The sequence below is a fragment of the Fulmarus glacialis genome, unplaced genomic scaffold, assembly GCF_000690835.1.
Source record: "Fulmarus glacialis isolate BGI_N327 unplaced genomic scaffold, ASM69083v1 scaffold44308, whole genome shotgun sequence".
Classification (NCBI taxonomy): Eukaryota; Metazoa; Chordata; class Aves; order Procellariiformes; family Procellariidae; genus Fulmarus; species Fulmarus glacialis.
This window is the reverse complement of record NW_009227190.1, coordinates 2,649-18,508: the sequence shown is the minus strand read 5'-3', so window position 1 is coordinate 18,508 and position 15,860 is coordinate 2,649. Positions and strand designations below refer to the sequence as shown.

The 15,860-nt window shown below is 36.3% G+C and overlaps 1 protein-coding gene across 1 annotated transcript; it reads right to left on the bottom strand.

Annotated features, from left to right (window-relative positions):
- Positions 1-2,553: 2,553 nt before the first annotated feature.
- On the bottom strand, positions 2,554-15,052 carry TMEM144 (transmembrane protein 144). The gene is made up of 11 exons (XM_009583063.1): positions 14,914-15,052; positions 13,600-13,722; positions 13,105-13,204; positions 12,480-12,560; positions 10,103-10,184; positions 8,852-8,925; positions 7,822-7,940; positions 6,359-6,478; positions 5,782-5,879; positions 3,754-3,807; positions 2,554-2,637 (listed from the first exon to the last, which is right to left on the bottom strand). Exons 1-11 carry the CDS (start codon positions 15,050-15,052, stop codon positions 2,554-2,556), a joined length of 1,074 nt encoding a protein of 357 aa, XP_009581358.1.
- Between the last annotated feature and the right edge of the window lie 808 nt (positions 15,053-15,860).

Genomic DNA, 15,860 nt, shown 5'->3' with positions numbered 1-15,860 from the left:
ATCTAAGTGGACTGGTGCTGTCATCTTTATAAATATTGTATTGCATTGTAATTATTTTAGCAAAATAGTGAGTTACAACACTAGTATTTTTGTCACTAACTGTGTGGAAATAAGAGATAATCTGCCACTATTCAGCAATGACATTATAAACTGGAGCGGACAGCATCCTTGTGCCTTCAGTCTTACTGAAACCGATTACAGTCAGTGTTAACACAACTGCGAGCACTGACATAGCAATAAGAACTAATACGGACTGGCAAAGAACTGACATATTAAAGCACATCTGTAAAGTGGAGGAGCCCAAGAACACCATATTTTGGTTTTGCCAATTCTTTGTTTATCAGCAATTTTCTGGCACGGGGTATATTCCAGGAATATAGAAGTTCTTGTGATCTTTAAGAAGGGAAACAGATCCAGGGAAATTATAAATGTCCAATTTAATTCAAGTTATTTCAAAAACATGTGAACCAACTACTCTTCCTTGCCTGAGTCAATATAATAATGGCTAGGTAAGTAACAATCAAGGATCTGCCAAGAAGAAATTGTGTCTGACCTGGATATTAGAAAGAAAACTGACCTGTTTTCCTTCCAATATCAGGTATTAGGGTGGTACAAATCATGTATCTTGACTTGAACAACTGTATCAGATGTCACATAAAAGCTGGGAGAATGCAGTCTAAATAAACCCACTGTAAGACAGAGGGAAATCATACTCAAAAGAGTAATCAATTGTTCCCTGACAGAGTGAAAAGAAGTGTTGTATTAGATTCCAAAAAGTAAGTAAAGGCCAGTATCGTACAGCATTTTCATAAATGATTTACAATAATTAGAGAATATGTTTATTAAATTTGCAGATGACATCTAGCTGGAAAATGCTGCCAACTTGTTGGAGGACAGGGTTAACATACAGAGCAAAATTAGAGAAATACCTTAAGGGGGAAAAAACCTGTTAGACACCAAGTTCTGACACTTGCATAGATATCAACAATATGGGACAGGGAAAAAGCAGGCTAAGTAACAGTTCTAAGGTCAAATCTGATGAATAGTAGACAAAGAAGGGTGGAAGGGAGAAAGGAGAAATTATGATTGCAATCTGAACACGTTAACAATATCAAGCTGTGATGGCAAAAATGTCATAATATGAAGTGTAACCATGAACAGAGCTTGTAAATTGGATGAAAAAAAAAATCCTACTGCTGCTTTTCTTGGTTTTTGTAAGACTGTAGTCTGACTGCCATGTCTAGTTTTAATAGACAGATCTAGTCCACTTAGTGAGAGTTCAGTAAAGAGTGAGAAAAATTACGAGCACATTACAAGCAATGGAAGACTGCAGGAGCTGAGGTTGTCTAATACACTGAAGAAAAGACTAAGGGGAGGTTCAGACAACATGCTTTGCACATATAAAGGTTAACTGCCACGAGTAAGAAAATAAACAGTTCGCCACAGTAGTGGTGGTCATGGAACAGTTGACATAACATTCCTCGTAGGGAATTTCCTTTGGATATTAAGGCTTTCTACCAGGACAGGTAGGTAGAAGCTGGTTAGCTTGCCTAAAAATGTTGTGAAACCTACTTCTTTTATTTTTTTTAAAGAAACAAATTAGACAATAACTGTCGGAAGTGATTTACATATAGATGACCTTGCTTTGGGTAGAACAATGATTGGGTAGTTTTAGCATGATGCTTCAACATAAAAATTATGTATGGCAGTATTTATTAAGATCTGAATATGGTACATAGAAAAGAAAAGTAAGTATTCAGAAAATGCCCAAAGTTATTTGGAAACGAACTTTGAACCATATACTTAGCTCATATTGCAACACCACAAGTTACATGTTTACTTGCAAAGTTCCATACAACTGAAATGAAAAAACCCAAACTTCCCCAACTATTCATATCCTGGTCATGATTTCTACATAATGTTCTTGCAACTAAACAAACAGTTTAGCAGAAAACACAAGTAATTTATTTTACAGGGCCTTTTTTTTCTATATTTCCTTCAAAATTCTGAAGTGATTGGAAGATAAAGTTTTTATGTAAACTGATGATTTTAAAGAATAATGCTTCTAAATAAAAAAAATGCTTCACATCTTCATGTGTATCAGTTCCACAAAGAATATTCCAAGACATTTTACATTCAAGTCAGTAAGACAGAATGGTATAATAAAACAAATCAGCTTGCAAATACATACAGTATTACAGACTAAGAATTAAAATCCATTTATGCACCATCACAACAGTGAACTGCAATTTATGATGACATGAAGTTTAGTACCTGAACCAGGGAAAAAAAAAATTAGTAACGATAAAATAATTTAGCTTTATTTAATAAAATCCTCTGATACTCTTACTGTTCCAAGAAATGCAGAAACAAACATTTCCAGATTTTCCTTCATCCCAAATGGGAACATTTAGCAAAGGTTTTCTTTTTCACTTGCCTGAAGCAAGTTAGGGTAAATGTCAGACATACATTTTGAAAATTATTATGTATTGCAATATACCAATATTGTCTTTCTGATAACAGCAGCACCATCTACTGGTCCAAAAGATCCTTTCAAATTTTAGAAAAAGCCGTGGAGAGTGATCCAGCCAAAATGATGCAAAATGCTACTGAGAGTAACGCATAGTTTTTCAGTCCCTGGATAGCCAAAGGGAGAGAAAAAGAAAAATATCATGTTGTCATTCACACACACACAAAGAAAGTACAATAAATAACTAGGGTTTCATTTTATGACAAAATTAACAAATCCATTACATGAAATGGTAAATTTTATACCATTTTATTTCATTTAATGTTTGTAACATATTTGCTGTTCAAAATTTTTAATACAAGTAACCTATGATGCCATACACTTACTAAAATATTCACAAAATTAATTCAGCAATATTTAAAAGTATTTTTAAAGGCATTTCTCTATTTTCAGATTATTTTTAAGCAGTAAGCACTTATGCAGAGACTATTCTAAAATGTAACAAAAGAGTGAAAGATTTGGTGGGTCACAAAGGTTTGGATAACGAACATGATGGTCTTCATTAATGTGCAGTGAGAGAGAGAGAGAGAACTTCTAGGTCCTGATCCAAGGATGCCTAACGCATTTTACACAGTCACCAAAAATATTGGGAAAGATTATCTCCAATGGCAAATTAGGTTCCTATGGATCCTGGACAGATTAGCTAAGGGAACCTGAGGATTACACTGCTGGCACTCAATGCTTCAAATTCCACTACAAAAATAATTTCTGCCATATATGTTAACATCCAGTAGAGTAAATTAGCCTATTCTAGGCAATCAGTGCCACATCAGTTTAGGAATCTCTACATTATACTGTAATTAGCAAGGTCAACTAACCTCTGTCTCATTTTTTAGTCCTTTGGTGAATCTGACTCGAAAAGTCTAATCTGCTTGTCCATGTGATTATTAGGACAACATTCCCCTGCCCCCACTGAAAGAACTGGCACAAATAAAGATTGTTTTCAGGCTGTGCTTGGCATCCTGCCTCCTGGCCCTGCTACAGTCTTCATTTACTCCCACTGCTGCTCATACAGTTACGGAATTCAAATCTTCATTCCTGTAAAAATTGTTCACAGTTCTTCATCTTTCTTGGAAAACTTAGTATTGTATGATACGACTTTCAGTTTCATAATGCAATATTTGTAAGGAGGAGAAATCTAAAAATACAGCTGTATACCAAGTCATGCTGTTCCTAGAGCCAGAGACAAGGAGAGATACTAGGTAAGAGACCAGTAAGATTACCTTGATTTCTTTAAATACAAGGACTCCCCACATTGCAGCAACAAGGCCAGGACCCTAAAGAATAAGATTCATTTGTACACTACAGCATTTCATTAAAATGTGCCGCCTTCTCATTATTGTTCTCAGGGTGGTTGAATTTTGTCTGGATAACAAATTTAGGCCTTTCCATTCCGTATAATTACAGCACTCATGGCAAAAGCATAAACATCACTGAAATCTTTATGAAGTAAGACACAACAAAATCTTCAAGACAGGCTAAAGAGGCAAAAGAATTTTTTTCAGAGAAGGCACAATTTATTTCTAAATTACACTGCGGAGTCTGCACTGGCTGTTATACGTTGTTTTAGTAGGCTCCAAACAATACGTCTCACTTTGGTCCAAACTACAGTCCACAATGTTACCACATTTCAGAGGATGATTCAGGTTTACTGGCAGCTACCACAGATATTCCTAACATTTCCTTTATTAGCATGACTAACTAGTTGCACAAAGTTTGATTTTATCACTAGGTATGATATCAAGAGACAGGAACATAAAAGCAAAGCCAGCCAGATAGACAGGTCAGGAAAACTACTGATTATCTGTGATGTTGTCATACAGATTTCCTAGCTAACAGCAAACAGCGATACACAATGATAATTTCCAGGCACTCCTGGTAATATAGTTTTTCCCCTGTGGGAGTAGCTATCTGAATTTTCATGACTGATGAGAAAATATTATGAGATATGAAGTGAAAACTGGCTCTGTTAATGTTTCCCATTAGAGCTGCTCTCAGAAACACTTGACAGATGTTTGGACAGCGATCTTCCTCTCTCCATCTTCAGTACCACTAATAGGACAGATTTAGGCCAGCAGGAAATGGTGTCTCATGCTGAATGTATTTGTGGGTGTTGTTTCCTAGCAAAATTGCCAACTATTATTTGAATAATAGCTAAGGTGTTATTTCACTAGGTAACATATGCTGCGAGAGGAATGCATTTTAAAAATGAAAAAAATTGCTAAAGGGATGTGATGAATAGCTGTCTGAAATTCTCTCGAGGATGAATTAAAGCAGCAGTTGCGAACCTGTGGTCCAGACAGGCAGTTTCTCATCAGTGCCGTCCTTGATTTTTTCATTTCGTCATTTTATATCCTTGCCCTTTAGGTATACTGATAACTGAGTTACTAAAGCTGCTTTCCACTAATCCTTCAATTTCTAATTACAATGATCCCAAGTCTTTTTTTTCATTGCATACTGCAGAGTTTATTCTGATTTACTGCATCTTGAGGCAAAACTTAATCCCTATTAATGTTGTTTCATTAGTTCGCTTCCAAAATACCACTGTTAGGAAAACTTTGTTTTTCATATTTATGAACTCTCATTTGCCAGAATTTATCCACCTTTGCCGCACCATCTAGTAGATTGGCAAGAGAGTAAAGGCAAAGTTTATTTTTACCTAGTGATGGAATTTATGCAGCTTCTGGAAATTAACAGTGCTTTAAAGGTACAGTATCGTAAATGGGAATAAAACAGACAAAACAGGCCAACCTATTTTTCCCTCATTTGCCTAAGAACATTATTTTCAGCAATAGATAATCTGTTCTGTGTGTTCAAGAACTGTAAAAAGAAAAAATACCTGACTTAACTAAGCAAAATGACTGCTAAAGGATAAAAATCACAAATGAAAACATCCAGAACAAAATGTACTTGCTGGGATGAAAGCATAGAATGTTTCTTCCTTTAATCACTTAAGTTTACTATTTAATATTGATATAGTTCTGGTTACGGAGCTTTTGCTTTTACATAACCTCACACTTTCAATTCCTCTATTTTTTTGTGCTTGGCGTTCACCAAGATGGTGCTTGTCACAGTCATGTATGTTCCTAAAAAACCAAAGGCTAGCACAGACAAGCAGAAAAACAGGCAATGTATACTCTTGATTAAAATGCTCTAGACATGTCACAATTTCAACTTAATTCCACAAATCGGGGGGAAAAAAACCCTTCACTTTTAATTCTAGTCATTGATTTTATTTTTTATATACTTACTGCAGTAATTATTGGAAAACTGACCACAGCACTGAGATAGTGATTGGCTATGAACCAGCAGCAATTGGCTATTGCCCAAAGCACACCAGAAACAAATCCTAGAAAAATAAATTCCAATCAAACACATGCACACCAAGGTACAGACAGCAATTTGTGGAACATTTATATTTATAGCATAATACAGAAACTATGTATTTTAGTATGTTAACTACTTTAACAAGTTGGCTCTGATAATATAAGCCAAACCTCAAGGGATATAATCAGCTACTCCAACTGCAGTAGCAAATTAATTAAAGTTCACAATTTTCTGGGCAATGTGCTCCCCACTCTGGCAGAGTCAGTTTTGAAAATCCGCCACATGCAATATCATTTTGTTCTAATTTCAGATTAGAACAAAATTTATCATTGTTTCCTAACCTTAATTAACCTAATAGGTGCGATCTTGCAAAAGAGACAAAAAGTCAAACGAAGAGACTTGAAAGGCGAACTACAATTCCACACATAGCTTGAACTAATCACTGCCAAACAGTCAGAAGTAGTAACTGAAATTAATTGCTCATTTAAAAACCAGTCATACCTGGCAATATGGCTTGGGGATAAACATTAGGTTTATTTTTCCTGAATACACAGTAGATCAAAAAGTAGATGGTACTTGTAAGAAATATTCCACTGAAGTGTGCAAAAACATAATCTAAATCTGAAAGAGAAATTATAAAATTATATTAGTTCAAAACACCAGTTATTAATTTTAACTAAATTTATTTCACTGATAGCATTCACACAGACAAAAACACATAAGGTACTACTGCTAACAACTCAAATTCAATTGTGATTGTGAAGAATAAAGCTGCCAGTCTGACTGCGGATGGATTTGGTCTATCACACATATATTAAACATGAACTAATAGCTGCATTGACCCTAGGATTTATCACAAGCTTCTATGCATTTCTGTGAGTTGTTATTTTCAGAACTCTATTAGTCAAACTACTGAATTAATTTATTAAAAACTTCAGAAAATCCTCAGGTGAGGCTACGAAACTGGGGTGGGGATTTTGCATAATTACATCCTCTCCTCACCATCTACATTTGTATTCCTGTATATAGCCTTGTTTCTTCTCTATACATTTAAGGGCAAGACAACTGCACATACTGTATAGCTAAACATGACACAGTTTTGTCCTTTTTTTTTATCTTGAAGAATGTATCACAATTTTGATCACTACAATCATTAACAATAATAAATCCTTCATAGACTGGGTATGCGCTCAAGAGAATATTTCCCATATGGTAAAGCAGAAACATGTAGCAAGGTGATCTCTGTCTCCTTGGAGTTGTAAATCCTCGACAGGAAAAGCAGCTACAGTAATGATAACACCTGTTTTGTCTAGCTGGGGAATATCTAAGTGCAGTATTCAAGAGAAATTGTATGTGACATAACAAACAATTTCTTAATGGCAACATTATGCGGTCTCAGCAATATGCTGCTTTTAAGCTGCTGCTGGTATTACCTGATAGACTATACACTAAATCTTAAGGAAAATGTTTCTGAGGAAATGTTGTTTGAAACTGGTGATTAGGCTTATGTTAAAAGCTTTCCATTTCAAAGACTACAAGGTTTTAATTACTTATGTTGTTATATATCTCTTCTGCCCACCAATTACAATCAAGCTTCTCCTCTTCCTTTACTGGTGTACTAATTAGGTAATTGGTACAGCTTGTGCCCTTATTTACTTCATGTTCCTGGCAGATGAGCTTTGTATTTTGAGAATGCTAGCTATGTTTCAGAAGGCATTAAACACTATGAGTTAAGTATGGTATCCTCTGGGCTGTTTCTCACTGTTCTTTTAATGGTGTAATTCACCTCTGGGAAAAAGGGAGTACTAGTACTATGGTTACGACAACATATAACATAGTGCAGAACTGGTAAGTTGTCATGGTATGTTTCCAGCCATATCAAGAATTTCACTCTATGCCTTTACGAAAGCAGTAGACCACAATATGCTGATGAAAGAAAGTAGAAGTAACCTATTAGCCTTTACCAAATTGACTTGCTCCTGTGTATATAGTTTCATTTCTTCTTCCATGGTCCTTGATGTAAAGTACTGGTACAAAACTGGAACCGTAGAGCATTCCAGCTACTACAGCCAGGCTACATCCTCTTTAAAAACAGCAAAAATCAGAGAAAATAGCCTAGTGTTAGTTAGGGAAGTAGACAATACACTTAAGACAAGTCCAGTATTGCAGTTAAAGACTGCGTATCATATGAAAATTGCTAGCAACACTATAAAAATAATACATTTTTATTTTCTAGTGTAGAAATGGTTCAATGTAGTAACTTAGTTTTCCTATACTTTGTGGCCATGTAGCACAGACAATTCCTGCCCAAAGAGCCTGCCAGTCTAGATTAATGACAAGAGAAATAAACTAACCAGGATTTCCTAAAAGCAGAGCTAGGAGAAAACCAACAAAAATATAGTTAAAATGCTCCCAACATCAGCTTTACTGTTGCAGTCTATATATTCTTTATAACTATTCCCAGGTTCATTGCCTTCATGGTCCCCTTCTCCGCCTCCAGATCATCTTGTTCTTTGCTGTCTCCACTCCCCACAGTAGCCCCTTGCTAGCTGCTGCTTCCAGCTTGGAGCACTTCTGCTGTCTCCTTACCATACTGCCATGCCTTCTCCAAATGTATTCACTTGGAAACCACACCTGGAAGCATGTTATTAGCATAGGCTCCTTCTATGCTGGAGTTAATCAACCAGGTGGTAAAAAACAGCTCTGTAATTAGTTGGTATTGCTATTTACTTTGCAAATGTTGTTCTTTTGTAGTAGCAGTAGTAACTAATACTTACTTGATAAGGTAAAGTACGCTCAACAGTGTGAAGGAAAAAATCTAATAAATTGAGCAGCTATTCATATATAGATATGCGCATTAGACTAGCACTTTAAAAACTGTTAGTGCATGACTGCCAGGAAAACCACAAGACACAAATTCAGTTCTTCCTCTGCGTTCAACTACTTTCTCTGGCTACTTGGCCTGCACCAGTAAAAGAACTGTTAATAACTTACATGAGTCTTTTTTTTGCTGGAGAAAGTCTGTTCACCCATGAGTCATCAGAGGTATCTTCAGAAACATTAATAGACTGCAAAAACCCAAGAGTTTTCACTCAGGTTTGTTTGGCTTTTTTTTTCTTTTATAACTCAAACATTGTATTAAACAGAACAGTTTTGGTCTAAGAAAATAAAATGAAAATGGAAGGAGAAGCAATAGGAATTTACAGAAATACTCTAAAGAAAGGAGAAATACATAGTTTTTTTAAAATAACAAAATAAGATCTACCTACCTCGAAGTTTACGAGTTCGGATATGGATTTTGGGTTTACTACATAACAGAGCACTCGCTAGCATTTTTTTTTTACATCTGCATGCAGGTAGATCTGACTTTCAAAACTCGTCCTTTAAATTTGATGAATGATTTAATCTATAGATTTTATTTATGATGTGGTTTTGCCTTCTGTTGATAGCTCTGGTGTTACTATCAGAATATTAGTACTATTTGCAAACAGGGAAATTAACACTCCTGTCTGCAGCATAAAGAAATTGCAACATCCCTTTATTCTAATCCTACAACCAGATTGTCTTCTGTGATTTGCTCTGGTAGACTGGAACCTCTAGTGAGCATTGAGCACAGCTAGAAAACTCTGAGGGGCTCTCTGTTCAGGTAGCAATTGAGTTTTGATGCATCACTGACCTATAAGAGTAAGGTACAATGGTAGTAGGAGCCTACTGTTCTCTAGCTTTTGTTGCATGCTTTGGGCTCCCGAAGGAGCGACAGCCAGTCTGGCACCCCTCCTTGGCCTCCAACCTGTGCCACAGCTGATGCTGAGAATCAGCAACTCTTGACAGTCTTCTGGCTCAGTAAGGTGGCAAAAATCTGGTGGATAAAAGTTATACACCCTGTTGCCTTTCATTTAAGCACCCTCCTAGTTTTATAGTTAAGTTTTAATTAAAATTGCTTCCTCTTCTCAGATAGGAAAGTAATACACTCTGTCTTTTATATAAACTCTGTCATAATGAAAAAGGACTTCTAAGGCATTTAAAGCTGACAATAGAGGAAGAACACTTGGGAAAACCTTTTCTGTTGCTCACATTCGACTGGATATACAAGATCCACAAATTAAATACAATCAATGTATATTTATGTAGTTTTATGTAGTCTACCACAAATCCTAGCAAATCTGGTTAACATTAAGCAAATTTTTTGTTTTTAAATGGATATGTACTTTCACTGCTGTAAAATAATAACTGTAGAATACTTACACTTTCTCTCAGTAAAGGCGTACTTTCTAATGAAGCTGAAGAACTCTGAACTTCAGTTTTTATAAAAAGAAATATGACAGCACTCAGAAGAGAAAAATACACCAATAAATACCATGTCAGCTCGTAAGGATATAACATTTAGCATCCAGAGACAAAAGTTATATTTGGAGGCATATTACTTTATTTTCATTATTGCCCTAGAATCACTTCAATATATTTTAAAAATGCAATTGCTTTTAACAGTCTTAACAAACAACTTGAGTGAAAGTAAGTAAATAAATTAGCCTTTTTATAGATATTCTCATTTTATAGATCTCTTCTACCTAATGGGATTGAAATGTCTCCTTTTTACAGTGTGTAGTTACAACCACATGCTAACAACTGTTGCTTTAGTGCTTTTGCACTAAACCACACATACAATGGAACACCTGCATGAAAATTCTATGGAACTTAAACCGGCACAGAATTGGCTCTGTGCTCAAGCAAGGTTTTAGTCTTCTATCATAGGAGGTCGCGAAGACCTTATCGCTCTCTACAGCTACCTGAAAGGAGGTTGTTGCAAGGTGGGGGTTGGTCTCTTCTCCCAAGTAACTAGTGATAGGACGAGAGGAAATGGCCTCAAGTTGCACCAAGGGAGGTTTAGATTGGACATTAGGAAAAATTTCTTTACTGAAAGAGTGGTCAGGCCTTGGAACAGGCTGCCCAGGGAAGTGGTGGAGTTACCATCCCTGGAAGTATTTAAAAGACGTGTAGATGTGGTGCTTAGGGACATGGTTTAGTGGTGGACTTGGCAGTGGTTAGACTTGATGATCTTAAAGGTCTTTTCCAACCTCAACGATTCTATGATTCCATATGTGAGTGAGGGAATACTGTTCCTACAGGGCCTCATGCATATGTGGAAGGAGAACGGATATTGCTCAGTGGTGCTTCAGTGCACTAAGTGAATAAAATGAATAAGAAAAGGTAACGTTACTACTTGTATGCCCAGCTCCAGTAAATAAGGTAAATACGTGTAATCAGAACTGGTAGGGTCTGTTTTTTATTTTTATGCAAGATATTTTAATGATTCAGGAATTCCTTCTCATAGCTGTAAATTGAATGTCTCTATTTGAAGAGTGATTCATCTCCTGCTGTTTTTTTTTAGGAATAAGGATAGATATAAAAGGATGTCAGCTTCCTCCAGAGGGACTAGGCAAACATGCACAGGTTCCATACAGGAGGTTAAAATTAAATACATGCTTCTGAGCTCTGCAGAGCAACATACACAGGCTTTGTGCAGCTTGCCAGGAAAACATGTTTGGTCAGGATCTTTTTCCCTGTTGATCACTTCTCCATGATATCTCAGAAACAGGCAGGAAGCAGGTGGTGAGCTGAATGAATTCACCAGGCAGGAATAGCAGTACTGCTACTATTTTGTGAGTACCTCACAAAATCACATGCTACATGTAACGGCAATGGGTAAAAAACTGCAGAATCTTAGGAAAGAGTTTTTTTGCAAAATTCATGAATCTAAGGCAGCAGCTCTCTCCTAGCAATCAAGAATGGCTCCATCATCTCCATGTTCTTAACACCCTTCTTTCCTAAAGGCATTATGTGCATCTGCTGTTTAGCACACTTATGGCAAACTTACTGCCCCCGGGATTTAGGGCCACTGTTATGTTCCTAGGAATACCCTCCTGGCCACCCAGTTGGAAAGCAAGAACACTGCTATGCAGCAAAGACCCTCTTTCCTCTGTGTTTGGACCAAAATGTGCACTCATACAAATAATAAACAAAAAATAAGAGTAGAAGTCCTTCTGAAGATCCCAAAGGAAGCCACTGCTTGGGAGTTTTTCTAAGCGTGGCTGAAGAGTTACAGGACAGGGAGCTATTAAGGACAAGAGATAATGCAAAGCCTCTGGCTCTTCATGGACCCCAAAGGATCTGGGAGAGGGGTCCTGTGGCATATTCTACAGTTAAGAGGAAGGATTTGTACCCCTGACTGAGTGAAGTGAGATTGGAAATCTCACAGAGGCTTTCTCGCCAAGATTCTTCTACCAGTTTTTCCTCTCTCACAAAATTTGGGGAAAGTGAACCATTTGAATAACCTAGCTAGGGAGACAATCAGTGCATCACTGCTTTGCCTTGAACATGCCTACCAGCATAAAAGTATATTTCTGCGTTTATGAATAACCATTTCACCACTGTACTGGATATCATGTATATTTCTATTCCAAAATACAACACTGACCAGCTAGGTATGGATAGCTCATGAATTCTGCAGTAAATCAATTTGCAAAAAATACTTCAATATATTTGCCCTCTAGTTAAATTGTCCCTGTGGTTATTAAATATATACTTTACATTATAGAAATTTATTATAAGAGTAAATTTTTACCTTAGTAGTGAAAGTCCAGCTCCAATATAATTTAAGATTGGTCTTGACACCTCTTCTGGGTCAATTCCAAACCAACCAAACCTGGAATATTTAACCAGTTTCACTTAGTTGCACTGACTGCATACAAATAGTTAAATTATAACCCAGTCTTGGAAATCTTTACTCATGTAAATAATTCTGCTTAAGTTTATATTTGCAATATTGGATCGGTGCTTCAGTTGGCTTGCACTATGTCTACTTTACAAAAATCATCTTTAAACTAATTTAATTTACATTGATTTTTTTTAATCTGGGTATTTAAAAATTGAAGTTAATTTAAATTATTTTATCAGCCCATGCTGCAGAAGAAAAAAAAAATACAAACAGTGAACTAGTTTTACATTAAGAAATACACTATTTATTCACTCAATTATGTTAGTGAACATCACTGGGCATTCTTCTTCCCATTGAGACAGAGGAAACACAAAAAGATAAAATAATTAACCTGAGTACTTTCCACTGAGAGGGAAAAAGATCTTACATATATCTGATAAATCCTCTTTATTGGTGATAGTGTTTTCACTGCAGTTATTAATGAGAATTAGCAATATTGATTATGTATGACTTAAGACTTAAACATACTCACCTGGAACTTGCCCAACCTGTCAGCAAATTAAAAGAAGCCCATATCAAAAGACCAAGAGCTAAGCCAATAGTTTTAACAATAGGGACAACTGTAACATTGCCTGAAATACAAAAAACAAAATTAAAATCAGGTAAAAAGTAGACTGTGATCTTGTGTATTTTTGTTTTAGATTCTGTGACTGTTCGGAAGGCAAAGAAATTCAGGCAACTACAAGGTGGTAGGAAATAGTGTTTTTTAAAAATAAATACATTAAACATGGACTTTTCCTCAATACCATTTTTGAAGTTATTTTTTGTGTGAATTTGCTGCTTATAAATGAGCATAATAAAATAGTATTTGCTATAAGGGTACAGCTCCATTAATACCAAGACTTTAAAAAGCCAAATAACTACCAAATAACTACTACCTTACATATGGAAAAGTTTTTATCACTCTTTTTTTATGATGAGTTAGGATTACTTTGTGTTTCAAGAAATAGAATTTCTTTATCCTTACCTGTAGCCCACACGAAACCCCCTACCATAGCCAGAGGCCAAAACCGGGGGCAATTCTGGATTAAATTGACTACCAAAGAAACTATCCATATAGAGGCACAGAGAATCCATTGGAAGAACATGCCTATGGAAAAATAAAATGCACACAATAGAGAACTTGCAGAATATTGCATGTGTGAATCTCCTAACATACTATGTTTTAGGTAAAATAGTACAGAAAAAATTGAAAGGTGGCTACCTCCTTTGTGAATTTCAGGGAACCATGTTACAATATATTCAAAAGATGTATTTTAGGGTGGGAGTGTTATAATTCTGTCAACTTTTTCCTTACCATGCATTCTTTATACACAGCTGCAAAAGACACTTTGCTGGACAAAGTTTACACAAGCCCTGATTCTCAAACGCATGAAAATTTTGACAGGCTTCTGACAAAGAGGATATTCAGTTACTGCAAATTTCTCCTACCATCCTGCAGCTAACACAGATGACTGCACAGGACAAAACTCCTTCAAAGCTCAGGCCTCAGGCTTTTCCACTAATCCAGGACATTGAGGATGATAAAAACTTTGGACAGATCTCTTCTACCTTTGTAGATTCTCTAAGGATCAACCAGGCATACCAGTTGACTTTATGCCAGCTGAGCTAAGACTTTTGCTTTAAAGTCTAGCCTTGTCTTGTTAGGACCATATTTGGCACAAAGAAGAGAGACAGGTTATATCCAGCCTGTAATGCAGATACTATTATTGCAGTAACATAGTGGCAGATTTATTAATCTAAGGATCTGCTAATTGACTATGCTTCATATAAATGTGCAAATACAACATGAACCTAGTACAGTAAAGTGATAAAATTCCAAGTAGGAAACAGAAGCGATTGTTTCCTCTTACCTAGTCACCAGATACAAGTATTAAAATTCCAATTTTTGATTGTTTTTATGTTAGGTCCACAACCGAAAGGCAATGCTCCAAAGTCCAACAACTTTTACTGTATAAATAACACTGTATGTATTTGAGAATCCCCACAAGGGTAGAAGAAAGGACATTTCACTTTCCATTGTGAAATGCTCATGAAATGCACATCACCATGGTTAAAGTGCACTACAACACATAAGGCTCTTCTAAAGATTTGCTGTATCCTGAACCGATACATTATTGCTTCATACCCTAACAAGCAAAGAAAATCAAAACATGCTCTATGGATGAAGGCTGTGATGGTATTTATAACTCTAGCTATAGAAACTCTCGTATTTCCTGGTAAAATATTATTCCTATTAGCAAAAATACCAAAACCAACAAAAGAATATAAATAAGTTTACCATCACCGGTATCAAATTTCTTAACAGGCACAAAGTTTGTCCCAAACAGAAGGACAGCTACTGTGGAAGAGGTAAAGCCAATAGCTAGATCTGTTCCATTGCTGATGTTAAAGGTACTGTAAGCTTTCCCGATGTTCATCTTTGTTCTGAAGGTGCCTCTTTTTGTGGAGTTGTTTTGCTGTGGGTCCTGACAGATTCTGAAATCAGAGTGTGGAATTAAACATGCGGAATATTAAATAATACCAACCTAGTTCAAAAATCTGAAACTTACAGGACCCTACTTATCAATCTCTCAAAAGCTGGAAAGAACTGCAAAGTATACTATAGAATCCCATGAAAAGCTGCCATAAAACGTGAATGAAGTAACTTAAGAACAGAGGCACAAAAAAATCACCGTTGTTTCATAATCAGCTTCACAGAAAAGATACGTGTCTGAAAACATACAACAACTTGAATGTAGAGATGCACTCAAAGGTTATGAGGACTCAAATCTGTGATGCTTATGGGAAGCCCTGACGCTTTAGGGAGATGCTCTGTCAGAATATTCCTTATTCCTGTAGCGAAGTGGTGTCTCACTGCGGTGTGTAAAAAAGCAGGGGTTAGACAAAACCTTAACTGGCAGAAGAAGCTATAGCAATTTGCAGCCCCGCTGCCTAGAAGTCAGGAACAGGCGCAGATTATGTAGATGCCACAGTGGGATCAATATAGGATCATAAGGTAACCATGGGGATTGCTCTAGCTGATACAAAACGCGAATAAAGGCTCATTTTTTCTGTGGGGAACAAAGGGAGAAGCCACATCTAAAGTTTCTTCATTCATTCCACATAACTATAATAAGAAAGGCAAAGATTTATTTTAATCCCATAATACCCCCCCCTTTTTTTTTTTTATTGGGAGAGTCATCTTGAGGTTACACTCAACAGAAGTACCACATATACACTTTTGAT